General features: G+C 60.7%; 4 protein-coding genes across 4 annotated transcripts; 1 reads left to right on the top strand and 3 right to left on the bottom strand.

Moving 5' to 3' along the window:
* Positions 1-619: 619 nt before the first annotated feature.
* Positions 620-10520, bottom strand: SNTB2 (syntrophin beta 2). The gene is made up of 7 exons (XM_014057867.2): positions 10009-10520; positions 5478-5691; positions 4751-4961; positions 4278-4420; positions 3241-3431; positions 2638-2822; positions 620-2296 (listed from the first exon to the last, which is right to left on the bottom strand). Exons 1-7 carry the CDS (start codon positions 10511-10513, stop codon positions 2204-2206), a joined length of 1542 nt encoding a protein of 513 aa, XP_013913342.2. The 5' UTR covers positions 10514-10520; the 3' UTR covers positions 620-2203.
* A 603-nt stretch (positions 10521-11123) lies between these two features.
* Positions 11124-18699, bottom strand: UTP4 (UTP4 small subunit processome component). The gene is made up of 16 exons (XM_087729285.1): positions 18528-18699; positions 18238-18429; positions 18072-18156; positions 17573-17662; positions 16975-17186; positions 16370-16541; positions 15978-16069; positions 15745-15841; positions 15526-15590; positions 14958-15080; positions 14684-14843; positions 14425-14531; positions 14090-14185; positions 13522-13707; positions 13034-13135; positions 11124-12233 (listed from the first exon to the last, which is right to left on the bottom strand). Exons 1-16 carry the CDS (start codon positions 18684-18686, stop codon positions 12117-12119), a joined length of 2055 nt encoding a protein of 684 aa, XP_087585411.1. The 5' UTR covers positions 18687-18699; the 3' UTR covers positions 11124-12116.
* A 42-nt stretch (positions 18700-18741) lies between these two features.
* On the top strand, positions 18742-19489 carry CHTF8 (chromosome transmission fidelity factor 8). The gene is made up of 3 exons (XM_087729284.1): positions 18742-18771; positions 18849-18978; positions 19061-19489. Exons 1-3 carry the CDS (start codon positions 18749-18751, stop codon positions 19268-19270), a joined length of 363 nt encoding a protein of 120 aa, XP_087585410.1. The 5' UTR covers positions 18742-18748; the 3' UTR covers positions 19271-19489.
* A 2796-nt stretch (positions 19490-22285) lies between these two features.
* On the bottom strand, positions 22286-24832 carry HAS3 (hyaluronan synthase 3). Its single transcript, XM_014057883.2, has 3 exons — positions 24212-24832; positions 23629-23730; positions 22286-23277 (listed from the first exon to the last, which is right to left on the bottom strand). The coding sequence occupies exons 1-3, from the start codon at positions 24830-24832 to the stop codon at positions 22354-22356; spliced, it is 1647 nt and encodes a 548-aa protein (XP_013913358.2). The 3' UTR covers positions 22286-22353.
* Between the last annotated feature and the right edge of the window lie 545 nt (positions 24833-25377).

Genomic DNA, 25377 nt, shown 5'->3' with positions numbered 1-25377 from the left:
AACGCCCGACATCTGACAGGTGGTGGGAAACTGCAGCCAATCGCTGTTGCGTCATGGAACAAAGGTATCCGCTTAGCGAGAGGCGCCACCCCAGTTCAGTAATTAAATTAATGAATTAAAGTCTTTCCCTGGCCTAAAAAACATTAGCAAGAAAGCCCTGAAATCTGTCCTTGCCTCCCGCCTCAAATTCTCCACCGCTGGAGCTTCGTCCCGCACTCCAGCCTTATGCTCAATTCAGGGTCTAAACGCCCAGCGCATTGGCCTCCTTGCAACACCATCCCTGGGCTGAAAAACTGGACCTGGACTTGTTAGTGCTATGTAAAAAAGGGTGAGAACACGAGAGCCACGCTGCACTTCCTCACCCCTATTTTTAAATGTTTGTCTCAATTTGGTAGTGACAGTTTATCCCTGTGATATAAAAGCACCGTTTGAAAACCGAACGCCAGCCAGATTTTGTCCCTCCATGCCATACATTCATAGCCCGCCCTCCCCTCCAGGCAGGGGCCCTTTTCTGAAAGACGTACGAGGGTCCCTGGCAGCAACCCTGGGTGGGAGCCTGGCCGGTGGACACGAGCAGCAAAGGATCAGCTGCAATTCCTTCAGCCCTCTCTGTCTACGGAGGGAAGGGAAGCTGCTTTCCCCCAACTGAAGGTGGCAAAGGCATTCTCTTCAGAAAGGGACGCCAGCAACACTGAGCATTGGCTTTTAGCCCAGAGAAGGGCCAGAAACGATCCTTCCTTGAGGTTTCTCTGAAGTCCAAATTCCAGTCCTGACAGAGCAGCCAGACACGCAGGGCAAGGGCCAGGGTGCCAGCCTTCCCCTCCCGCTGAGAGGGCCCAAGTCCTTCACAGGAGGGGTCAGGAAGCCTTCTGCCTCCTCCCTCCTTCACCTGGGCCAAGAGGGCCTCTGACCCAGGATCTAAAAGGATGGAGGCTCAACGGTCAGAGGAGAGGGCTGTTCCCCCTTTTCAAATGATGCCCAAGACCCATTCCAGACTGCAGGAGGAACGGAGGCTGCAACCTCTGGCTCTTCTCCTGGGCCCCCATGGCAGGATCTCTGCCGGCCCCCTTTTGTAAGTCCCAAGGACGAGGCCTGACACCCCTCCCCCACCCTCCTTGAATGGTGCAGAGGGGTCCTCCCTGGTAGCAGCCCCTCCTACCCATCCCCTCCACTGGAGCCAGAACTGGGGGCATCTCTCGGACTCCTCCCTCCTCTGGGCAAAAACCAGGGCAGCAACTCAAGGTTTGCAATTTCATTTCTTTCCTCGGGAGAGCAAGGAACACCCAGTGCCTCCACTGCTTTTCCCTGGTGACTCAACTATTGTATCAAGAGGCCAAATTCCTTTTGTTGCAGAGGGAGAACTCTGGGCCCGAGGGGGAAAGGGGGGTCTATTTTGTGGCCTCCTCACTGACTCTGCATTCGCAGGTGCTGAGGATTTTTGGAAGTGCCCTGTTAGGAATTGTGGGAACATTCACTCAAGCTGGGGGAGGTTCTGCAGAGGAAGATAAATAGTAAAAATTGTGATTCAGGCTTGGCTACTCCAGTCTGATGGTCAGTGTCAAAATGGGCGAGGGAGCCGGTCAAAGAACATCTCCCTTTCTGGCAAGAGGGACAGGCTGCGCATTGCAAGCCGGAGGTGCTCAAAGAAAGCTACTCGGTTTCCCTGCGCTGTTTCTGAACCAGGCGTTGAGGAGGGGCTCCTTTCACTGGCTCTCCGACTAAAACTCAGATTGGGGGGGGGGCGGGGGGGAACGGAGCCTTTGGGGGCCCTGCTGATTTGGAACCCGGTAGCCAACCGAACAGCAGCCCCCAGCCTCACCCAGACCCCCTTCCAGCAGCAGCAGCAGCAGCAGACGACCCGGGCACAGCAGCGGTTAGCTGGGCAGGCAGACAAGGCACCACTTTGCTTCTTCTGGGAGGAAGCTCCCTTTCTCTTCCCGGCCGCCACCGAAAGGCACATCTGGCAAGTGGAACAGAACGATGGCTTGACGCGATCCAACCAGAGAATTGCTCCCTCTACGGCTCCCGCCTGCCCTGCCCTGACCAGGCGAAGGATTCCAGGCTGCAGCCTCCGCAGAGCCCTTCAGAAGGGGAGGGACGGGACCATTCCAAGTCCAGGCAAGGCACTGAGGCTGGCAGGGGGAGCTTCCCAAGGCCAGGAACCACGCGGCGGCGGCTGCAGCGATGGTGGTGGCGTCTGTGGCTAGGCCAGGAGGCCCAGGCGGGTCACTTTGGCCGACAGGAAGGTGTGCAGGACGAAGACCAAGGGTTTGGGGCAGGAGTGCATCTCCAGGGCCTGTGGAGGAGGACACAGGGGGGAGGGAGGGAGGGTCACCCCCTGCCATTTCAGAGGCCAGCACCCACCCACCCACCCCTTTGTCCCACACAAAACTGAAGCCAGGTGTAGCCAAACCTCTGAGCTCAGGTGGCTTTCTGGTTACCAGTGGCGGCCATTTTTAACGCACCATTTCTGTGGCTGCCTCCTCCTCCTCCTCCTCCCTCGGGTGTGAGAGCAAGAGGCCTTCCTCCTTTCTTCCCCAGCGGCATTGCAGGGCCTTTTCTAACTCCACAGTCCCACTTGAGGCAAACATTGCCAGACGATGGCTCCCCGCCAGCCCCTCTCAACCGGCCACTCACCAGTTCCCCCTCTGGGCCGCCAAAGTCCAAGTACAAGTTTCGGACGCCATCGTCAGCAGACATCTTCAGCTTCTCAAAGGGGTATCGGAGGAGGAGGCCGGTAGAACCGGTTCCCTCGCTGCTCACGGTGAAGCCGTTCTCATAGTGGATGGTGAGCTGAACGTCCTGGCTGTTCCAGACGCAGCCTAGGCCGAAGGACACAGAGCAGAGCCTCCATGGTCAGGGGGAGGGGAGGGGAGGGCCACCCCAGGGGTCAACTGGGCCCAGCCTGCCTCTTCCTGTCCAGGGCTGGTCCCCACCTTCTGCCCTTCAAGTCCAGGCGATGGCCTGAGCGGCCCGAGAGCCTGTGCGACATGGCCACATGAAAGGTTTCCCTGCGATGGCCAAAGAGCCTTGGAGGCAGGGACTCGCTGGCCTGCCTTAGGCTGCCCATTCCTCAAGGGAGGGACCCCCCACCCCACTGGCTGCTCTCATCGTTCTTGCTGCCCAGGGCACCAACCCTGTAGCTGGTGGGCATGATCTCCCCCCCCCTCCCATTTGCTAGACTGGCCGCCCAGGGTCCAGGAGGGGCCACAGTCCTCAGGCTGGGCAGCCGGCCCGTACCTACGGAGACCTCTTTGATGAGCTCTGCGGCGGCATGGCAGCCCTGCACCAGGGTCCTGGTCCAGGTGGAGAGGTCACGGTGGGTCTCCACACGGAAGACGTGCATCTCGATGCCCTGGCGAGAACCGGACCGCGTGGCAAAGCTGAGGTCTGATCCCAGGCAGGGCGACCTGCAGCCTGAATGCACCAGCCTGCGTTGGGGGCAAAAGAGCAGCAGTTGCAAGTGGTGGTGGGGGGGTGACTTGCTCTGAACAAATAAGCCCCCCACCCCACCCCAGAGGGACTGCAGAAATTATTGGGGGGGGGTTTCCTTTCCCTATTACACAGACCCTCCCACAAGCCCACCCCCACTGCACCCTGTTCTCCCCCCCCAAAGGTCAGGAAAGGACCCCAGCAGGGGAAGCCGACTGGCCAGAGAGCAGCACCCCGTGAGCAGGCGAATCTCTTTGGGAGGACTTTGGAGGGTGTCCCGCCAAGTCTCTGCCAGCCCCCCCACCCCTCCCTTGGAGCCCCCTGCTAACCCCTCGCAGCAGAAGCCTGTGGGGGGAGGCCTGACAGCTGACCTCTCCGCCCCCTCCCCTGCACACATGGCAAGATTTCTTCTTGCACAGGCCGAGTATAAAGGCCGAAGCGAAGGGAGGAGCAAGGACAGCCCTTCTCTCCTTGGCACCTTGGAGGCGGGGGTGGGGTGGGGAGGCAGGCAGGGATGCCCCAGTAAGGCTCTTCTGCCAGAATTGGCAGCCAAATCCCCCCCCCCCCCCGGCAGCTCTGCTTCACCTGAGGCGCAAGGGAAGAGCTGCTAGCGGCTTTTCTGATTGCAGGAAGCCACCTGGGACTTTCTGCCTCCGGAACAAAACTTCCGAAACAAGCGCAGGGAGGAACTTCCCAGAAGGCCGATGGGCTCCAGAAGGCAAGACCACCCTGGGCCTTCCTGGGAACTGCTGGATCAGAGCCCCAGGCCCAGAGGCAGCCGTCCCCCAGCACTCGCAGGGTCCCCCCTCCCCTTCCGGGGGGCCTGAGCCCGGAGGGTCCCCCACCTGGTGGCCACCAGAGGGTAGCTGTGGCAGGGGGAGGCCCAGGCGTCCCTCGTCCAGGGCACGGAGTCAAAGAGCAGCAGGTCCTTCTCCGTCACGGCCAAAAGGACCGGCCGCCAATGTTGCCGCCCGCCATCCAGCCTGGCCTGCAGGAAGCCAAGAGAGACAGAAGGGGGCGCTGAGAGCTTTACGGGGAAGCTGGGGCCCAGGACTAGCGAGAGGCCGTGTAGAGGGGCCCAGGGCAGGAGGACCCCCTTGTGGGAGAGCTGCTTACCGACAAGGTTCAGGAGCAAATTCAGATAAGGGGAACCCCACCACACACACACACACAGCCCTTCCCCCCATCTTTTGAGTTACCAGTGGTCGGGGAGGGGCTAGGACGTCCTGGCCGCCAGATGCATCCCTCCCCTCCCCTCCCTTTGGCTGCCAGCCAGGGAAAGGTTCGCCCTCGGAAGGAACCGAGGGGGGGGGCTCACCTGCTCGGCCAGCCAGGCGATCTGCTTCACCTCCCTGCTGCTGCCTGGCGCGTGGCTGGCCCCCAGCATGGCATTGAGCTCGGCCAGGACCTGTGGGAGGAGGGCCATGATGTTGCTGTGGATTGCCGTGAACCATGAATGCGCTGTGGCCGTGTCCTTGCAGCGAAGAATCAGGGCGTTCCGGCTGTCGGGCGAGTGCAGCTCAATCAGCCTGCAGAGAGAAGCCAGAGCTGCGGAGAGGAAGCCAACCCTGATCCTTTCCCAGCGGAGACGGGCCGGAGAATCTGACGGGGCCTGTGAGACTCGCACTCGCTCCCTGCCCGATGACCGGGAAAGAGGGTCTCCTCCAGTTACGGCACCTGAGGGGGCATCCACCACTCCTGCTCTCCGCCAGACTCTGCTGCCACCCCAAGCAGCCTTTGGCACAGTGGTTCCCCTCCCTGATGCAATGCTACAGCTGCAGGCGGAAGGCCTGGGTGCGGGTGGCACAAGAGGGTCTCCTGCCTCTGCAACCCAGACCCTCCGCTCCAGAACAACATATCTGGAATGGGGGGGGGGAGGCAGAGAAAGGCATTGGATATTGGCATGCCCCCGCCCATCCCAGAGAGAGGCTGCAGGGCTGCAACCTTGAAAGGATCGGAGGGGGGGGGGTTCCTAGCCACACCCTGGAAGTCAGCCCAGGCTGCTAGTCCTCATGCAACATCTTCCGCTTGCTCAGCCCTCTGACCTGTTCTCCAGGTCCGGCATGCTCAGGTTCCTGGCAGCGTAGCACATCTTCAAAGGGATGACTTTGCGGTCCTGCGGGGGGCTCTGGTGCTTTGGGGAGCCAGACTCCTCGCTGAGGCTGAGGCTGGGCGACTGTGGAAACGCCCCGTCCCACGGCAGGTCGGACACCAGCGACGGCTTCTTGATGTACGGAGTGGCCTCCCGCATGTACTTCACTAAGAGCAAGGCGAGAAGGGAGGGGCTGAGCCTCTCCCAGGAGTTCAAGACCCTACGGAGTGACTCCCCCCGGGGGCTCCCGTCAGTGGGCTGAACAGGGAGGTCGTTTGGGCAGAAAGCAGCCCCAGGGCACTCATTATCAAGGATCTACCTGCTCTCTCCCCCTGGATTCGCATCACAGACACCACCACCCCACCGCCATGGGGCTGCCGGGCAAAGGAAGGGCAGGCGGTGACATCAGGGGAGGCTGTTTTGTCAAGACGGACTCTGGCAAGGCGGATTCCCACTCTTCTCTTTGCCTCCTTCATTCCCCCCTTTCCTCTTTGCTCTCTGCCTGCAGCCACTCCCAGGCCGAGGGGCCATTTCACCACCACAGTCCCCTGATGGGGACCTGTCCCTGTGCTCAGCGCAAAGGCCGCTGGGAGCAGGCGAGACTTCCGGCGCCCCCCTGAACAGCATGGCAGGCCCTCCGGAGGAAGGCTCTCCCACAGCACTGCCCAACAGCCCAGCTCCCCGTTTCTGAGCTGCCCCATGCGGCCCACCCGGCCAGGCAGCAGCACAGAGGCGTGGGGAGGCCAACGGTTCTTGCTCTGGGGCAGCCCCCCCCCCTGCCTGGCAAGGAGAACAGCCCCACCCGAGGCGCTGGTTCCGGGATCAGCTCTGCGCCCTGCTGCCCTGCAGAGAGGATTAGTGCAGCCAGGCTCCTAATCCCTCTCAGCAAGGACAGTTGGCACCCGGAAGGCATCTTGGCTCCAGCCAGGAGAAGCTGCAGGGAAGCTCTACTTGCCCCCAGGGTGCAGAGGCAGCCGTGGGTGGTTTCTGGGGCAGTGGCCCCCAGCAAAGACACAGCCACTAGAGGAGGCCTTTGATCCGATTGCAAAGGGCCAATAATCTGCGTTAGCCTTTGTTCTGTCTGCTTGTTTGGCTAACTGAGCTCTTGGTCAGACGCCATTCAGAGGGAGAAGCCAAAAGGAGAGAGGAAATCTGGATCAATGCTCTGCCAACAGAGGCAGCGGACACACGAGGCCCTGCCAGCCACAGAAACAAACCCTTAAGAAAACTCTCCAAGCCCCACTAATCCTTCAGCCTTTAGGAAGATCAGCTGGAGGAAGAGCTTCACCCTAGAGGGGTGAAGAAGGAACTTCTAAATAAACACACAAACCATTTCCCCTTTTTAGCAGGCGATAAAGTCTTCACGACCTAAGCGAATCTTCTTTCTGCTGGGCTGCTCTCCCCAGAAGGATCTCCCAGAGGGTCACTTGGGTCTCCCGATGAGGACCGAGCCAAGGGTATGTGCAGAGGAAGCAGCTGGCATGGGGGCACCAGGAAAGGGCATCCGGCATCAGCCGCTCGCCTTCTCATCCGCCTCCGGTTGAAGCCGGGCCAGGGGAAATGCCGTCTCCGTTTCCCCATGCAAATCCCGGGCTCCGCATTCCTGGGATCATCTTGCCTTCGGGGGCTGGCAGCTTATGCCCAGACACGCTGCAGCCCTAAAAGGCACAGAGGCCGGCCGAACTTTCGAAGCCCTTTGTTTAAAGGCGACTCTCTCTGAGCAGCCCTGCCAGGCACAGGGGCCTCACCAAGGGAGGTCTGAAGCAACGGGCACAGGTGCCAAATAAAAATAAAGATTATTTCTCTCTGGGAGGACCAAAGGACTCGCCCAACATTAAGACCACCCCAAAGTCACCAAGGAGGCAAGAGCAGAGCAGGTGTTTACAGCTTTTCCAACCAGCTGCAGGGGTGGCAGCAGGATATTAGCTGCCTGAGCCCGGTCAGCAGGGCGCTGGCCTTAACAGGGGCCGGTGGCAGAGGGGGTGCTGCCCCAGCGCCCAGCCTGTCCAGTGGGGCTCCAGGCCTCCACAAAGGGGAGCAGGAGGAGAGTCACAGCCTCATGCACAGCTGCCTCAGTGGTGCAGAGGGAGCCATCCAGCCAACCAGCAGGGCACTTTGTGGGGCTCAGATTCACCCTCTGGCCTCTCTACAGACCCAGGAGCTCCAAGAGGATGGGGGGGGAGGGGGGAGGCGGAGGGAGCAGCGTTCCTTCTGCACAGACCACAGAGTGGAAAAAGGCCCCTCCTAGGAGGCTGGCTCAGTAGAAGAAGAGCTCCACAGCTGGCTACCAGATGTTCGCTCTCCAGTATCCCCGTCCATAAAACTTCCCTACCCTCCGTTGCCCAGGAGGCCTTCCCTCCTTTCCAGCCAGCTCCAAGAACAGCAGCCGGCCGATGACTCAAGCGCTGGGAAGAATAAATCCCAGCCCGTCACCTTCTTTGCAAGAGCCTCTTTCGGAAACCTGACAAGTGTTTTATTCACCACACACACACCCAATCCCCAAACCCCTGGATTGAAAGGCAGGAGAGAGGAGGGGCTTAAGGAATCCTGTGGAGGAAGAGAAACATTTGGGCCTCTGGAGAAAACTCTTCTGTGGGTCAGGGGCTGGTTGCCCAGGAGGAACCAAGGCAAGTGACTCCAAAGAGGTTCAACCTGGGCAGAGCCCCAGTTCGAAAAGGCCCCAAGGATGGTTGGGTGGCCTCGGGCGGCCTTTGGCTTCCCTAACAGTGGCCCTTTCAGCTGCAAAACCCCCGAATGCCACCCACATTCCTGGTCTCCACCCACATTCCTGACCTTCGCTTGCCACAACAGGCCAAGGCAGCCTGAGAGCTCTATCCGCTCCCACCAAGACTGACCCCAGCCGGCCTCAGCCCCCATTCTTCTCCAGCCGAGGAAGAGCCGCTGCTCAGAGAAAGGGGGGCTTTCCGGAAGTTTTCACAACCTTTCGCATTTTATATATGGGTGGGTGGGTGGGGAGGAAATGCACAGCCCAGCCCCCCCTAGAAACATGCCCTGTTCCAAGTCCGCAGCTGCCTTTCAGCCGCAAAGAGCCCTGAGTGGCAGGAGACCCTGCCCGTCTCCCAGAGGGCAAAGCAGGGGAAGCCGGAGGGAGGGAGGGAGGGAGGAGCAGCCGTCGTTGGGTGGGACCTTCCGGCTCCCCACAGCCCCCCCTCCCATCCCTCTTCCCACCCTCCCTTAAGGGGCTGCCGCATTTCTCTGTTTTCCCACCCAGAGACGTTTACCCTGCAGAGGAAGTAGGGGAGAAAAGGGGTGAGCCGAAGTGGCCCTGGGGAGATTGAGCCCAGCTGCAGGCAGGACACAAAGTGGGGGCGACTTAGGGAAAAGCTTGGCCAATTGAGCGGCCAGTGTGCAGGGGGGGGAAGGGGGGGCTTCCATGTTTCACTTGTCAACTCCCAAAGAGCGGCACAGACCAAGCCTTCCACCTCAGGGCAATGAAGGACAGGCCTCCTGCAGAGTTGGGGACCCCTTTGAAGTCCCGGCTATTATGAGCACTTTTGCAGACTCCCCACAAAGGAGAGAAAGAGCCCCACTTTCTTTCTCTTGCGGGGCGGATGGAGATTTGGGGGGCGGGGGGGCATAGTTCTCCTCCAAGAGGGGCCGAGAAAGGCAGGCTGTGCTCCAACAGGAGGAGGAGCATAAAAAATCGCTGCCTGGGTCACTTCTGAAATCCCCTGCTATCCTTTGCTCCCTTGGCACCCAAACTTGGCTTCTCCTGCTCCTGGGCTGTGGGTTACAGCAGGAAGGCCAGCCCAGCCCCCGCAGGGCCACTTATGGGCCCACAAGAGACCCTCCTTGGCCAAGAAGAGAGCAGAGCCCCAACACCGAGCATTCCCTCCCCCGAGACAAAGAATGTACAAGCGCTGGAGAGCCACAGGTGTGCCCGGCAGCTCCGCTTCCTCATGGCTGAAGCTGCACATGGGTTAAAGGCAGGCTGAGCAGCACCGCGGTCTCCGACCAGCCTCTCCCCTCTCCAGGGCCCTGCAGGAGCAGCCCTGGGCCCCCAAAGACACGCCAGACCCCCAATACGCAGAGAGGCGGCCCTTGCCGGCCTTGCCCCAGAAAGAGCATCCCGGCAGCCAGCCTGTTCGGGACTCGGAGGGGACTCGCTGCCTTCTGCAACGGCCGGAGCAGAGCGCGTCCAGGTCGGGGCTGCCCGACGCTCCCCGCCGACCTTCATTGGGTCTCCAGCCCCGCAGCCTGTTCCGGGCAAGCGAAGCGGGCCTCGTAAGGGAAGGGCTGGAAGGCTGGGCTGAAGCGCTCGGCCCAAAGCCGGCCGCCTCCTCGCCCTTCCGGGAACCTGGCAGAAACCGGGCCAAGAAGTGGGAAATTCCGCTTGGAAAGCAGCGCCTCCGTTTCCCCCGCGGCCTTTGGCGCCTGGCACGGCACGAACCGGCTGGCCCCCCGCCCTCCCCCCGGGCGCCCAGTGCAAGCGGCCCCCGGGTAGCCGCCTCCCCGCAGCTCACCTTCCAGCAGGACCTCCCGGCCGGCCCGCTTGAGCGCCTGCACGGCCTGGTCGTGGGTGGCGTCGCGGAGGTCGAGGCCGTTGACGGCCAGGATGGCGTCGCCCAGGTGCAGCGCCCCGCAGCGCTCGGCCGCCAGCCCCGGGAAGATGCGCGAGATGAGCACCGGCATGCGGTTCTCGCGCCCGCCCTTGATGCTGATGCCCAGCCCGCCCGCCTCCGCCTTCACCACCCGCACGCGCCGCACCCCGGCCGGAGGGGAGCCCGGCGCCGAGCCCCGCGGCGGGGAGGGCGGGGAGGGGGCTCCGGCGCCCCGCTCGGGGGAGGCGGAGGGCGAGGCAGCGGCGGCGGCGGCGGAGGAGGCGCCGTTGGGCAGCCCGTTGCGCGGCTCCGGCTCGGAGCTCAGCGCCAGCGCCTCCCCGCTCAGCTCGGCCACCGCCCGCACCCAGCGCTCCCGCAGCAGCACCTCCACCAGCCCGGCCTTGCGGGCGCGCGTCCACACCGCCATGCCCGCCGAGACGCCGCCACTGGGCGGGCGGGCGGGGCCTCTTGCAGGGAGGCAGGCAGGGAGGGAGGGAGGGGGCGAGGAGGAGGCTGGCCCCGCCCGCCCGCCGGTTCGTGCCAAGGGCAGCGCGTCGCGTGAATGGCGGGGGGGGGCTGCCGGCTCCTCCGCGGGAGAGGCGCGGGACTCGGCCTGAGCGCGCAGCCTTCCGCTGAAAGGGAGGGGGAATGGCCCTTATCCGGCCAAGGAAGGCGCCGCTTCGTGGCCCCAAGTGACCCCGGGCGGCCGGGCGCTGCAGGCTTCATCTTCTGGGGGAGGGGGGGCGTTGCTCGGCAACAACCTGGCCAGCCCCTCCCCCCGCAGCCCCACTGAAGGCCCCGAGCGGCTTCGGCGTCCCAACAGGAAACCCCCGCGGCCTCCGGGCAGGAGCAGCCCAACAGGTCAAGAAGCGCTGGTGATTCGGAGCCCTCATTCTCCCCTGGGAATAAGCCTCGGTTTTCCGATCGGTTGCAAGAGGGAACACGAAGCCCCTTCGGAAGCGTTTTTGCAAATACACCGGGATTGCAGCCCCCCCCCCCCAAATAAAGTCTGAAACGAGCCTGGAGCCTCTGGAGGAATTTTTATTTGAGCAACTTGTGTTCCTGGCCAAGAGGAGCAATCTAACATTTGGTGCCCCAGGGAGGGAGGGAGGGAGGGAGAGCTTTCGTTCTGCTGAATTGGACACAGCAGCCTTTCCCAGCCAAAGAGGGAGCCACCCTGTGCATCACCCTGTGGGAGTAGCCTGGGAGGGGGAGGGAGGGGCTGGCAACATTGGTGAGCAGGGCAGGAGGGGCTGGGATCTTCTCAGGCCAGCACTGGACACACGACCTTCAGGCTCCAATGAACAGCAGCCAACAGCCCTTTCCTTCCCTCTCTCCACAAATGCAGGCCCACACACACCACACACACACACACACACCCTTCCTGGAGAAGCACAAAACAAAGCAAGGTCAAGGCAGCCTCCTCCCCCATTGCTGACTTTGCTCTTCTGGCTTGATGGGAAGGAAACCGGGGCTCCTGGTCCACAGAGGTGGGGTTGGAGGGCCTGCCCGGGCCTGGCGTCAGCAGGTCAAGGGGTCCCGGAGCAGCCCTGAAGGCCTTTTGCCCAGCAGGAAGCCCGCTGGCCCCTTGGCTGCCGGCCACAGGCTTTTGCCAGAGAAGATGTGGCTGCTGGGTCAGCCCAGCCAGGAGGCCCTTTTCTGGCCGAGGGATGTGCCCAGACGGGCCCTGCGTGGAAGAAGGGCTCGGTCTTTGCAGTTCTTCCCCCGGGAAGGCTGAGAGGAAAGCAGCAAGCCTTCTGGTGGCAGCCAATGCCGGAACTCCCGAGCGAAGAGGCCCAGTCCTGGCTCCCAGGCACAAGAAGTAGATTATTCCGAGGGCTGCCGCCTCTCTTTCCCAGCCGACCACGGTGGAGACACAGCCGGCCTCAAGGACGCAGGAGGGCGATGGCTCGGGTCCCAGTTGCTCCTCTGGCCACGCAGCCCCCCGCTTCTGCAGGGAGGGGCACCGGAAGCCCCCCAACGAAGCACGGCCTCTGCAAAGATCCTTTGAGGTCTTTGCGGGCAGCACTTTAGGTCCCAAACTTCTTCTGATAGATGGGTGGTGGCAGCTGGGCTTTGATGTCCATCAGCGGCCGCTCCATCACCACCAGAGAATCCTCGTCCAGGAAATCCACAAAGAGCAGAGGCTGCAGGGAAGGGGGGGGACAGGGAGGGAGGGCAAGGAGAGAAGAAGCAAGCCGTAAAGTTAGAGGGGCTTTCTGGCTCGGCTGACTTCCCGAAGGGCATCTAGCTTGGCCCTTTACCTCGCAGGCCTGGTCAGGGCAGGGATGCTGCCGTGTTGAGCTCCCTGGTATTGGCAGCCACAAGAGGGCTTGCATCCATTTGGACGTTCAGAGCCGTTTTGTGACACGCAGCCACAGCCACACAGGAGCCACCAGCTCTTTGCTTCCCGCAGGAGCCCAGCGGAAGGAAACTTCATCCTCTTGCTCCTGCAGCTGCCCAAGAGCAGCAGCCCTTTGCTTCCACCTCTCATGCAAGGGTGGGAGGGGGGAAATTAGGGGGGGGGCTCCCTCCCCTTGGGCTAACCAGAAGACCCTCCCTCGCAGACACCTGGTTTTCCGATGAAGGAAAGTGCCGCACTCCATGAGCCCAGGGACTTCCTTGGCTCAGGCACAGGAACCCTCCTGCGTTACTAATGGGCCAAGGGCTGCTCAGTGGGGGCTTCAGCAGCTGGCACAATGCCCAGACTGCCCAATGTACTCCTAAATGGTTGCTGGAAGTGACAATCCCAGGGTATCTTTGCCAAACACTTGCTGATCCTGGTTAATCCAAGGGCCCAACTTCTCCCCTGGAACTACACACTGGCCTCCCTGCTCGGATTGCAGACCTGGGGGCAGGGGGGGGGGCAAGTGCTGCTTGCCCACCACAGAAAAAACAGCCCCCCCTCCCCTCCTGACACAAGAGAGCTCGTTGCCCAAAGACCCACTTGGAACTTCTTGCAGATCTTGAAGGCACGGCCACGACCCCGTTGGATTGTTTTCACATGTGGCTCCGGCTTCTTCGAGGCCGCAGAATCCTCGTGCAGCGGCTGGAGGAACAAATTCAGCCGTCAGGAGCGGCCAGTGTCCGAGCTAAAGGCAGGGTTGCTGAAGGGGTTCCAGTGGCCTGGTCCACCCTCTTCTGCCGAGCCCCAACCAGACCAATCGCATTCTGGCTGAACTACCGGGTGGCGCTAAGCACCTCCCTGAACACTGATCCGGACCCCAGAATTAGTCCCCCCCACCTAGCTGGCCTGGATGTGGGACCAGCAGCCCAGCTCCCCTCTTTTGGGAGGCAGGAGGTCTGGGGGCACACGCCCCTTGCCTGACCCAGCCTGTGGGGGAGGGCAAGCGGCACGGGGGACCTCGGCTCAGAGGTGGGGAGCCTTTCTGCAGGTCAGGGGGCCACACTCGGTCCCCCCCAACGTCCACTCACCAGTGACATGTCCAGGATGCAGAACATGTACGTGTCGTGCAGCAAGACGTGGGAGGGGTGCCTGGGGCGGAAGGCGATGTGGGTGATGGGCGTGTCCCGCTCCAGCCAATCCTTGTGCAGGCCCAGCTGCTGCAGCTTCCGGCTCCAGGGCGTGTAGCCCCTCTCCTTGATGCTGAACTCAAAGACCTGGAAGCGGGAAAGGCAGCAGGGAGGCCTGACTCCCCCTCCCTCCATGAAGGAACCCCCCCCCCTCCCAGTGCTGCAATCAGAGCAAACGTTCCCCTGGCAAAAAAATGCAGCTTTGCAGGGCGCCTCTCTTCACTGCCGCTCATTCCAGTGGAAACAAGACCTTCCGCTCTAACTGGGATCGAGGATGGTGACTGGGCTGCTGACTGCAATGCAACCTCCCCCCCCCCCCCCCAATTTCAGGGCTCCAAGAGCAGCCGGTAACAGCTGAAGTCTGCATGAAGGGCGGGTGTGCAAGGCCGACCCTGTCCTTGACTGGCAAGGCCTGGGGCCGTCCTCGGGGGCAGAGCTTTGTGCCAATCTAGGGAAGAGCAGCCCCTACCTGCTGATCTGAATGCGCAATGATGAGGTTATTGGTCAGCGGGTGGATTGCCATTGCGGTCACTGGGCACTCGTAGGCCGGCACGGTGCAGTGAAGCTGGGGGGAAAAAGGCCCAGTGGAATAAGAGAGCGCGCCTGCCTGGGCCTCCCCCGCTCGCAGAACTGCTCTCTCCGTCAGAGGCTCCTGGGCTCATCGGGGGCTGAGCCAACTCGCTGCTCTCTCCCGCAAAGCCAACGCAAGGACTTTGCCAGAGCAGATGCCTGCTGCCCACCGGACCAGAGATGGAGGGAGCAGCAGACCAGGCCTCTGGACGCCACGTTTCCAGCTGGGCTCACCTTGGCATTTTCCAAGTTGTAGATGCAGATTTCCCGGTCTCCACCTGCTGCACACAGCCACCGGCCATCCACACTCACCGCCAGTCGGTGCACCGCTTCCAACGTCTCTGCAGGGAGAGAGAGCGACCAGGAGCTTCAGATTTCCCCCAGCAGCTCTCTGCCGCAGAGGCCTTTCTTATCTGGGAGCACATGCAGGAAGTATTTGGCCGTTCTTGCAAGAACTTCCAACATGCCGTAATCTAAAGTAAACCGCTGTTACCCGTATTTGGACGAAGCGTCTGCAGATGCCTGCAGATCCCTGCTTGCGAGAGCAAAAGCACTTGCACGCAGCCCCGATCCGATGCCACAAAAAGCCTGGTGGAGTCGCCAGAAAAGAGGAGGTGGTGGGCCGAGCCGTTCAGCCTGGGGGCCTTGTGAACCTTGGAAAAAGCAAACGAGGATGGACGCAACCGGCTGGGCCCCCCCCAGAGAGAGCCAGGAACGCTTCCAGCCGACTGAGCGCCCCCCCCCCCCCCCACGGAGATCTCACTCACTCTGCTGATGGAGACGTGGTCACGGACGAGCTGAACCCGATGCAGGCAGAACCTGGTAGCTGTGGAGTAGGCAATCCAGGCCCCACACGGAGAGAGGCAGCTGCTGCAGATGTGCTCTGGGCCCTTCAACGAAGCACGAGGACCAATATTAGGAAGGAAGGAAGGAAGGAAGGAAGGAAGGAAGGAAGGAAGGAAGGAAGGAAGGAAGGAAGGAAGGAAGGAAGGAGAAGGAAGGAAGGAAGGAAAAGGAAGGAAGGAAGGAAGGAAAAGGAAGGAAGGAAGGAAGGAAGGAAGAAGGAAGGAAGGAAGGAAGGAAGGAGAAGGAAGGAAAAGGAAGAAAGGAAGGAAGGAAGGGGGGCCTAAGCACCTGACTCCGCAACGGGTGGGGTTTTCCAGACCAAGCAAAGGTGCTGCACAGGCCTCTCCAGGGGGATTCCTAGGACGCCCGTTCCCCTCCTTTCTCCAAGCAGAGAAGGCAGCAGTGAAGGATGGAAATGCCAGGGAGGGCTGGACAGGTTTGCCCCAGCCGCAGTGTTAAGTGTCAGGGTGGGAAATCACGGCTTCTCACCTTGGCCTTCAGCTGGAGCAGGTTCTGGGGGGGACAGGACACCGGCAGGACCTCACCAGGCTTTCCTGCAACGAGAAACAAGGCGACTTGCAGAAAGCCGGGTGCCATGGGAAAAGGCGAGCCAGTCCTGGTGCGATTGCCAGGGAGGGTGGCAGGGAAAGCAGGCCGCGCTCTTTGCCGTGCCCATCCTCTGCATGCTGAAGCCATGCGCATCCTCACCAAAGACGTTTGTGGTGCCAAGCCGCCAGAGCTCCAGGTGCTGGGGGTACTGGAAGAGGAGGAGCCGGGCCGTCCTGGCGCAGGAGACGAGGCACCTCTGCGAGGAGAGAAAAGCCACCTGAAGCCCCAGCAAGAGAGACCGCTGGCGCCCCATCATTGCAGGATCCCACCCTCCTCCTCAGGAGCACACCCCCCTCCCCCCGCAAGCTGGAGAGAGCAGCCCCCGTACTCACGTGGGGGAAGATGATTGTGCGGAGGGCAGCATCATAGGACTTGGAGTCCACCTTCTCCATCAGGGGCCGGATCACTAGCTGCCCATCCAGCCCTGCCAGAGGAAGATGCCTGCTGAGGGCTGGCTCTGGGCATCCCCCCAAAGGCCTTCTGGCCTCTGGCTTATCATCATCTCAGTCAAGATGTGCAGACTTCTTGAAGAAGCCAAGGCTCAGCGCAATGAGAAAAGCCATCCCAGCCGCCCAAACGCCACCGGACCAGGGGAGAGCGCCAGGAACACAACGGGTCTCATCTACCTGGCTGTGTCCCTTGGGGATCCTGGGCGAGGGGGAGAATAGCCTTACCCAGCTTCCTCCGATTAGTTACAACCTAGAAGACGGGGCCCCTACTGTACCTCCAGAAATGAAGGCTGTGGCAGTGTGAGCCACCGTCCGCACGTCGTGAGTGTGATGCCGAAAGGGTCTGGTCCGCACCCACTGGCGCTCAGAGCTGCCCAGCCTCACCGGCAGCAACTGGAACTGATATACCGTCCCCTCCGAGGTGCCAACAACCATACTATCTTCTGCCTGAAGAAAACGATACCAGTCGATGAGAACATGATGCCGGGAACCTCCCAGGGCACAGAGGCTCAGTTCCCCCTTATGCCCCCGGCCAGATGCCCTGCTGAGACAACGGCTCAGCCACAGCTGGCCCTTGGCTTCCTCCTGCTCAACGTTGAACAAGTTCATCATTTTAAATTGGACTGGCAGCACGAGATGCCCATGAATTCCTTTCTAGAAAAAGCAGCCCATGAGGAGTGGTACTCGTGCAAGTCTGGTTGGGTGGGAAGCTGACCCCCCCAGCTCCACACAACGAGGCCTGAGGGGGAATCTGGGTTGTGGCAGCTGGCCCGGCCCAACTGCCTCAGGGCAGAATGTGGATAAATATTCAATTCTCTGATGTCACATAAAATTAGTTCAGGATTTGCAAATCTGCCCACATTTTGTAACTCTCACCCACCTCAGCCACGGCCACGGCAAGCACTGCGGCTTTGCTGATGGGGTGCTTGGAGAGCAGAGTGCCCATCACCGAATCCCAGAACTGCACTTTCCCAGCAGAATCCACGCTGACCACCGTGCCATCTGAAAGGAAGGCCAGGCCCCACACCAGGCATTTCTGGCTGGAGGGACCTTGCAAACCCCCTTCTACCAGGATCCGCTGGCTGGTGTGCCCTAAGAAAGACACACAGGGGAAGTTCAGGTGTGGCAATTACAACTTAGCTGCACTTGAAGTGATTGGGAGAAACAGTTACTCAGGCAAAGGCACAGAAAACTATTTTCTCCCATAAGGGCTCTTTGCCTGTCTGGGGTCCTCGATGGTCTCCACCACCTTCTTTTAGAAGACCTACAGAAATTGAACTGCACCTTTTGCACCCCGAGATCAAGACAGGCTCCAATGACTAAGGGCACTGCCACTGTCTCTGTCGGGCGCAGCTGAAGCAATCGAGAGAGCACCAGCCCTCAGCGCCAAGGTGGCACGAAGACTCCCTTGGCAGCCCAGGCAGGTCCCCCCCAGGTGCTCCTGCTTCCCTTAGCCCAAACTCCGATGGAGAACTTACCAGATTCAATGTCGAAGATGTAGAAGCAGCCGATGGAGCCAGCTGCGATCTTCGTCCCCGAGGGATGCCAGGATAGAGAGAGGATGCGCTCTGGGGGGGGGGGGAGAAAGAGGGGAGGGTCTCAGCCCCAGAGGCTGGAACCATCCAGGTGACGCTGCTCCCCCCCAGCCCTAAATGGAATCCGGCTGCCCTGGATGGGACGGCCTCTGGCAGCCACTGGACTCCTGGCCTGGGGCTTCCCACCCTGGAAACAGGTCGATTCTTGACTTTTGGAATCTATCCGGTAATCACAACTTTAGGCAAAGCGTTAAAGAATTAAAGCAACGTAATTATAGTTGTTTTTCAGGCTCTGATCATTTTCATCGGCCGAAACTAAGACTTTAGCCTGGAATTCATAGAAAGAGCTCTTGGCCCTGAAAGCAAAGCTCCCCCCTGGCCCCTCTTCTCTGGTTTCTCCCGCCCCCCCAGCTCCCCCCCCCGCTGGCCCAACGCCCCCGACCTTTCTGCCGGTCCAGCTGCCTCTCAAACTGGATGCGGTCCGAGTCCACTCGGAAGAGCTTGACGGAGCCGTCCTCGCAGCCCACCTGCGGAGAGCAGCCGAGCGTCGGTCAGGGCACCCCAGAGCTCCCGCCCCCTCCTATCCCGCGAGCCCCCGACTCACGCACCGCCAGCCGGGCGTCGGTGGGGTCGGCCGCCATGCTCCAGAGGGGCCCCCCGAAGGCCTCCAGCGAGCCCTTCACGCGCAGCCGCTGCAGGTCGTACTCCAGCACCGCACCGCCCAGCCCGGCGCCGAAGAGCCGCTCGCCCGCCGCCCAGCACAGGGCCTCCGGGGCGCGCGCCTCGTCCCCCGGGATCACCTGCGGGAGGGAGGGAGAGAGAAGCGGCGTCCGTCGGGAGGGCCGTCCGGGCAGCGGAACCGCCGGAGCCCCCCAGCCCCGCTCGCCCGCCGCCCCACCTTCTCCAGGGCGCCGTTGGCCCGCAGGTCGTACAGCTCCACGGCGCCGTCGAGGCGGGCGGCGGCCAGGCGGGCCCCGGTGGAGGCGGCGGCCAGGCAGCGGACCCCGGACGGCACGAAGGCGAAGAGCCGCGCGCGGTGCACCTGGAAGTCGCCCATGGCCGGCAGGGGAGCCACGTGCGGACTGCCTGGCCCGGAAGCGGAAGCAGAGGGGCGGGGCGATGGTGCAGCTGGCGGTGCGCCGGTGAGTGAGTCCCGGGGGCGCCGGGAGGAAGGGGAGGGGAGGGGGGGCGTCCCGTCCTGACCGGCTCCGTCTTGCAGGGCGGCGGCGGCGGAGGGCGGGCAGGCGGAGTGGCTGCTGCTGGAGCTGCAGGGGCAGCTGGAGGCGCGCGGCGGCGGCGGAGGCGGCTTGGCCGGGCGGCTGCTGGGCGACCTGCACTTCACCCAGGAGGTCAGCGGGGGGGGAGGGGAAAGGGGGGAGGGTGGGGGGGAACGGCCGCTGACTCCCCCCCCTCCCGCTCTCCGTCCCGCAGGGAGCGCCGGTGCTGCTGGTGGGCCACCACGTGCTCTACGGGAAGGCGGTGCGGCTGGAGAAGGCCGTGGCCGTCCTGCGCAGGGGGGTCGCCGCGCCCGAGGACCCCCGCGGCCCCGCCGCCTACGAGGTCGCCGCGCTCATCCGCACCAAGCTGCTCTTCAAGACGCGCCCCAAGCCCATCGTCCCCAGCGCCCCCAAGAAGGCCTGAGCGCCCTGCGGCGCTGCCTCCCCCTCCCCCCCACGGCTGCTCCGGGGCTCCCTCCCTCCCTCCCTCTTGCTGGGACCCCGGTTCCTGAGGGGGAAAGAAGAGGGGCCGGCTCCTCTGTTTACAAAGCTTTATTGTTGTAACAAATGTCATTAAAAAAACTCCAAACCTGTTTTTAAAAAATGAAAATGTAAGTAAAAAATAAATAAGTTTACAAACAGCTTTGAAGTGTTCAACTAGTCTTATTAAGAAAGTACAAAAGCTTCTGGAGGGACGTCAGGAGCCCAAAACATTCAGCCTGCAAAAGGGAGGCAGCTGAAGCTTAGCAGGAGAAGAGCAGCAGCACTTAGATTTATACACCGTTTACAGACTCCGCCTCCTGCCCCGCCCCTCTCCCAACAATCTGGCTCCTCCTTTTACCCATTTCGGAAGGATGGAGGCCAAATCAACCTGGAGCCGGTCAGGATCAAACTCCTGGCAGTGGGCAGTGACTTACTTACCCTGCGGAACTGCCTTCTAACCACTGAGCTGGCATGGCTGAAAGAGCAATAAGAGGCAGTCGATCCAGAAGAAGGAAGCCCAGCCAAAAGGGGGCTCTCCTCCCCAATAGGCTTTGGCCTTGGCCTGTTGGAGAGAGAAGCTCCTTGTGAAAGGTAGCAGCCTCTGCGCCTGGCGTTTCCTCCCCCTGTGGCCTTGAGGCCTGTGCAAAGAGGCAGCCTCGGAGGAAACCCCCTGGGCCACCTCTGAGGACCAGTCACTTCCTCTGCATCAGTTCCCCAAATTACCAGTTGGCAGACTGGCATAGCAAGAAACGGCCTGGGCGAAGGTGCTGAAGCAGGAGTGAGCTCAACGTGGCTGCAGAGCGATTGCTCTCTGGAATGGCAGAAAAACCCTGTGAGATCCCGAAGGCTCTTGGGATTTGGACCAAGGAAGGCCCTGGTCCTCTTGATGGCTTGGCAACCTCAGCATTTCAAGCCAATAACAAAAAAACAACAACCCACAAGTAGATTATTTGCTCATTTTCCGCAAAACCCTCAAATTGCATATCAGAAGCAAACTGTGTAAATCAAACCTGTTTTTCAAAATATCAAGTTGCAGGATAGTAATCGCTGGTTACAGAATGATTTTCTCAACATAACATGTTCTGTACAAGGCAGGAATATGCCTAATTGGAGAAGGATGTATATAAATACTTTTTTTGGTTCAGGAATTAATGCCCATAGAAGACTGAAGAGACGCTGTGATACCCCCTCACCAGTCAACGTAGCTGCCCGTGTAATGAGGCAGAAGCACAAGAGTCCGTGCAGCACCTGTGTCATCCCCCCCCCCCACATGTCCCAGAACTGAAGGAGGCTGAGGGGTCTGGATATTGGCTAGGATCAGGAACTCCCATTAGCAAGGAAGACGCCAGGAACTCAAGAGAGAGAGAGTTCTATTCAGCCAGCCGATGAAGCTTCACTAGTTCTCCAGATGTGCTGGAGTTTAATTGCTGGCTGGGGATGATGGGTTTAAGTCCATACATCTGGATGGCAGCAGGTCAGTAAAGGTTGTATTAGAGCATTTAACGCTAATGCAACAAAACATTTTATCATTATAACATGTTTTCTCAGGCCACTTTTAAATGTGCAGGCCTTATTATACAGTATCCATATTTCTGATAAGCTAAAAAGTTTAGAGCAGAACATTATCAGAGTTGGAAGGGACCAACCCCCTGCTCAAGCAGCAGACACTAATATTAATGGTCTCTCCTTAAAAGCTCCCACCCACAACCTCTGCAGGCAGGCTGGGGGAAGGGATTTGTAAAAAGCAGAGCACAATCTGGCAACAGATGTACAAGGCGGGAAACTCCAGAAAAGTCTCCGAATTTTTCTGAGACGGTTTAAAATATTGCTTAGAATATAGAAACTTGCTTTTTCAAAAAAGGTGTAATTCTCAGTTTCAGGAATCCTCTTTAGGACTGAAACTGGGAAGAGCTGCCTTTCCTCTAAACTCCAGCAGGGGGCAGCCAGGATCTACGCTGAGCAAGCCTGTGTCCAGAGTTTCCGATGTGGCTAAGCAGGAAGCTGGCAGAGGCACCGTGTTCCTCTCGCGGAATGACAGATTGCAGTAAAAGCTCCCGTCACTCCTGAGTCCCCCTCCAGCCCCCAGCCCCTTCTTGCTGGAGGAGGGAGGCAAGGCGTATTGAGGGCGGAGCGGTTTAAGCAGAGAGGAGGGGGGTGAAGCACCATGAAGCACCACTGCTGCCCCTCGTCCTCCCTTCTCCCACTTGGAAGTAGCACCGTGGGGGGATCTGTAGGAAAGCCCCAGAGACCTACCAGGATGAGGGGCGTGGACAGAGGTAGAATGTCCTAGTAGTACCCACAATACTACAACGACATGCTTGCAGACGGGGACAAACCCCAGCTAAACTTTGCTAAATCAGGCGTCATCCATGTGCTTAATAGCATGTAAATGTTGGTGGAAAATCAGGAGTGGCTGCAAGGCAACCAGCTCCTCCGACTGAGGCCGCCCTGTCTGCAGCTGTCACGGAAGGGGGGGGCATTGTGGGAGGCTGGGAAAGTTCCCTTTCTGGTGGGCAGTTTCCCCAAAAGGAGCTTTCTCCCCCTCCCCCCTTTGTTCCTGCAGTGAAACAACTGGAAGACACTCGATGACTTTCCCTACAGGCAGCATCTCCAAAGGGGATCTGGTAGAGCCCCCCCCTCCTCCCCCAGAGCAATCAGCAATGTCTCCCCAGGGTAATTGCCCCAAAGTGTGGCCTCTGAGAGCCACCCTCCTCACCCACCTCCAGCCCCTCAGGAAGGTCTTATTTGCATAGGAGGCAGGTGAGCCTCTGCTGAGGTCCTTCGCAGGAGTCCAAGTGGGTCTTCCCACCAGCCCCTCGGGAGGGCTCTGGAGCAGAACCCCTGCTTCCCCCCCCCCCACCCAGCAAGGAGTCCCGGCTTGCTGAGATTGCCAGCTGCTTCCAGACGAGTGAAATGCTGCCTCAAGCAGGGTGAGGCCAGCCCTTCCCTCCCCTCAGCCACACAGGCAAAGGGCTGGCCCAGGGAGTCCCTTGCTCCAGCTCCCTCCATCGCCTTCCCGCAGCATCACGCCTCCGCGAAGGCCAGGCTGTACTGCTCCTGGGGCTTGCTGCAGCGCCTGGCCACAATGGCCAGGTAGAGGGTGAGCAGGGCCACCCAATAGCAGGCGTACAAGATGGCCCCCGAGATGAGGAAGACCAGCTCGGTGTCTGTGAAGAGGTCCTGGCGGCAGGCCGTGTACGCCAACCCGCCCAGCAGCACCGCTACCCAGACCGAGACGGGGATGAGGCCGATGAAGTTGACCACAATCCGCTTCCTGCCCGAGGTGCCCCAGCCGGACTTGTTGATGGTGGCGATGGCAAACATCTTGGCCGGCAAGAGGCTGGACATGTAGAGCAAGGAGTAGAGGGACATGAAGATCATCTCTGCGTTGCCCCGCAGGAAGCAGGCGTAGGTGGCCTTGACGATGCCCACCAGCTGCACCGTCAGGAGGAAAAGGAGGATGTTCCAGACACGGCCGCGGTAGAACAGCTGGATGACGGTGGCGATGAGGAAGAAGGGGAAGAAGCCGGTCACCACCGACTCGTAGGTCATCCAGAGGTGGTGCTTGTGGAACCAGAGCGCGTTGTAGAGCCACTCCCGGAAGTAGGACTTGCTCCAGCGAGTCTGCTGGTTGAGCCAGCGCAGGTACCGGGTGGGGGTTTCTGTTAGGCACTTGGAGCGGGCCGTGTACTTGGTGTGGTAGCCCAGGCTGAGGACCCGGTTGGTGAGGTGCCGGTCGTCCCCAAAGCTGCACTTGCTCCCCAGGAAGGTCTGGTTGTACCAGTCCTCCAGAAACTGCTGCAACAAGGAGTTGCGGTACATCCCCAGGGGCCCACTGATGCACTGGACGCAGCCAAAGTAGGACTGGCAGGCCCGCTCCACGTTGAAGGCCATCCAGTAGCGCACGCTGCTTAGGAAGGAGATCCAGGAGTCATACTTGTTGAGGATCTAGGAGAGAAGGAGGGAGGTTGAGGCCGTCATGCTCTGCCCTGGCCCTTCTCCAGTTTCCTCAATAAGACGACTGCTCAAACTTTCCATTTATTCATGGTTCAATAATTCTTTATTAAAGAAATGAATAATGTGCAATTAGGTAGGATTGCGCATAGCACTAAGCCACAACTTTACTTTGCAATGGCTGAGTAAAGCATGAATAAGCATGTCACAGAGTTGCAAAATGTCCATGATTAAATGGAAAGGCCAATTTCTAAGACAATAGAGAAATCAGGGCTGGGCAGAAAGAGAAACTTCCGCTCCAGGGGAAACCCCCCCCCTTGTGCTCCCTGAGGTTTCATGCCTTACCTGGACATCTCCACCAACACCACCGACACGGGAGTCCTCCTCCAGGACCCGGAGCATCTCCACCGTGCAGGCAGGATCCAGAACAGTGTCCGAGTCACACACCTGCCCGGGAGAAAGGGAAGATTTACACACAAGGAACTCTTCCCCTTTAGCAAGGCTTTAAAAAAAACCCTGTGCAGCAATGAGAGAGGGCAGAATGCATGGCGGTGCCTGTCCCATAGAGCAAGGGAGCCTTCTTTGACTGGCATGCAGCAAAATCCTCCTCCTGTGGGGCAGGAGATGCCCAGAGCCTTTACAGGTGAATGGCAAAGGAGAGAAATAGCCCTACTAGAAAAGATGCAGGAGCCCAGCTCAGAAGGGGCTAGGGAGGGCGCCACCTGCTGGCAGTCTCTGGCCAGGAGTCCCCTCCACCCGAGAAATGGGGAAAGTGCCTCTCTTCCACCAGCTCCAATGGGGCTGCGGAGACCCAGCTTCATAAGCCTCTACATTCCCAAGACCCCTGCCGCCGCCTCCAATGGTTCGGTGCCGGGTGGTGGGTGGCAGGAGGACAGAGAGGAGAAAGGCCTTTCATGCTGGCACCCACCTGCACGTAGTCCACGGAGTCCCCCAGGGCCCGGAAGGCGGTGTACATGACCTCCCGCTTCCCGCCCCACTTCTGCATGATACAGGAGTGGGTGTGGCTGCGGACGAGGCTCTGGACGTGCTGCGTGGACTTCTGATGCGCCCCCTCCGTCTCGCCCGGCGCCCGAGCGTGGAAGTTGCTGCTCCAGACGAAGCAACTGGTCTGCTCCGAGCCCATCACCTCCTGGAAGATGTCCAGCATGTACGCGTCCTCCTCCCCATTGCCGTCCACCACCATCACCACCTTCAGGCCGGGGAAGGAGTTGCGCTGGACGGAGCGCAGGCATTGGCGCAGGTAGTCGGGGTCCTCCTGGTAGGCGGCGATGCAGAGGGCCACCGAGGCTTGCAGCTTCAGGGGCCGCCCCTCCAGGCGCATCTGCCGGTGCTCCAGGAAGGCAAAGAAACTCTGGATGAAGAGGTGGAGGCCCAGGATGGCCCCGTAGAGCCCGAAGGACAGGTAGTGCTGCTCCGTGTGGATGAACTGGTAGCCCGTGACGTAGGCGGTCAGGATGCCTCCCAGCACCGTCACAGCAAAGAGGGTGGTCCCCGAAACACGCAGGGCTGTGGGGAGGCTCACGGGCATCTGCGGAAGGGGGGAGAGAGGCCTGTTTGCAAGCTGGTATTACCTCTCACTCATGGCGTTTCTGCCCCGACCCCATCCCTGCACCGCACCGGCACCGCTGCTCCTTCCCGGCCCCCAAAGAGGCAAGGAGCTGCATTCCTCCCAGACTGGCCCTTCCTCTGGGCAGGCGGGCAGGGGGAGAAAGGGGCGCTTGTCCAGTTCTGCGCCCGAGACCCGTCGGGGCGCCTAACACATGGAGCAGCTGTGCTACGCACAAACCACTTCAGCCCAGAGACGGGGAGGGGAGCAGCACAAGACAGCGCTGCCCGCTCCGAGCTGGCTCTCAGGTCCGGACAGGGCGAAGCGGCAGCCACTGCCCTTTCCTGCCCTACTCCGCTCCCAGAGCGCCCGACAGAGCAGCCTCCGAGGGGCACGGCGCAAACGGGGACGGCCGGGCGGTTTCAACACGTCTGCCCGCTCGCTCTTCTCCGGTCCGCGCTGCCCTTTCCTCCCGCCGCCCCCGCCTCCGGCTGCAGCGACAGGTCCTTCCTCGCCGCCTATCCTGC

This window comes from Thamnophis sirtalis, unplaced genomic scaffold (genome assembly GCF_051295495.1).
Source record: "Thamnophis sirtalis isolate CommonGarterSnake01/CBP01778 unplaced genomic scaffold, rThaSir2_p1.2 scaffold_14, whole genome shotgun sequence".
NCBI lineage: Eukaryota > Metazoa > Chordata > Lepidosauria > Squamata > Natricidae > Thamnophis > Thamnophis sirtalis.
The sequence above is the reverse complement of the archived record's forward strand: the minus strand, read 5'-3'. Positions and strand labels throughout refer to the sequence as shown.

Bases quoted from the DNA above. Each gene is read 5' to 3' on its own strand.
- SNTB2 (XM_014057867.2), bottom strand. From the start codon at position 10,513: ATGGCGGTGTGGACGCGCGCCCGCAAGGCCGGGCTGGTGGAGGTGCTG. The intron at 5,692-10,008 runs GTGAGCTGCGGG...CCTTGCTCTTAG, and splicing joins CCGGGAGGTCCTGCTGGAAG to TGAAGTACATGCGGGAGGCC. The intron at 4,962-5,477 runs GTCAGAGGGCTG...TTCTCTCTGCAG, and splicing joins ATGCCGGACCTGGAGAACAG to GCTGATTGAGCTGCACTCGC.
- UTP4 (XM_087729285.1), bottom strand. From the start codon at position 18,686: ATGGGCGACTTCCAGGTGCACCGCGCGCGGCTCTTCGCCTTCGTGCCG. The intron at 17,187-17,572 runs GTAAGTTCTCCA...TGTCTTTCTTAG, and splicing joins CATCTTCGACATTGAATCTG to GGCACACCAGCCAGCGGATC. The intron at 14,532-14,683 runs GTAACAGCGGTT...CTCTCCCTGCAG, and splicing joins GACGCTTCGTCCAAATACGG to AGACGTTGGAAGCGGTGCAC.
- CHTF8 (XM_087729284.1), top strand. From the start codon at position 18,749: ATGGTGCAGCTGGCGGTGCGCCG. The intron at 18,772-18,848 runs GTGAGTGAGTCC...TCCGTCTTGCAG, and splicing joins GTGCAGCTGGCGGTGCGCCG to GGCGGCGGCGGCGGAGGGCG. The intron at 18,979-19,060 runs GTCAGCGGGGGG...TCCGTCCCGCAG, and splicing joins ACCTGCACTTCACCCAGGAG to GGAGCGCCGGTGCTGCTGGT.
- HAS3 (XM_014057883.2), bottom strand. From the start codon at position 24,832: ATGCCCGTGAGCCTCCCCACAGCCCTGCGTGTTTCGGGGACCACCCTC. The intron at 23,731-24,211 runs GTGGGTGCCAGC...TCTCCCGGGCAG, and splicing joins ACTCCGTGGACTACGTGCAG to GTGTGTGACTCGGACACTGT. The intron at 23,278-23,628 runs GTAAGGCATGAA...CTTCTCTCCTAG, and splicing joins GTGTTGGTGGAGATGTCCAG to ATCCTCAACAAGTATGACTC.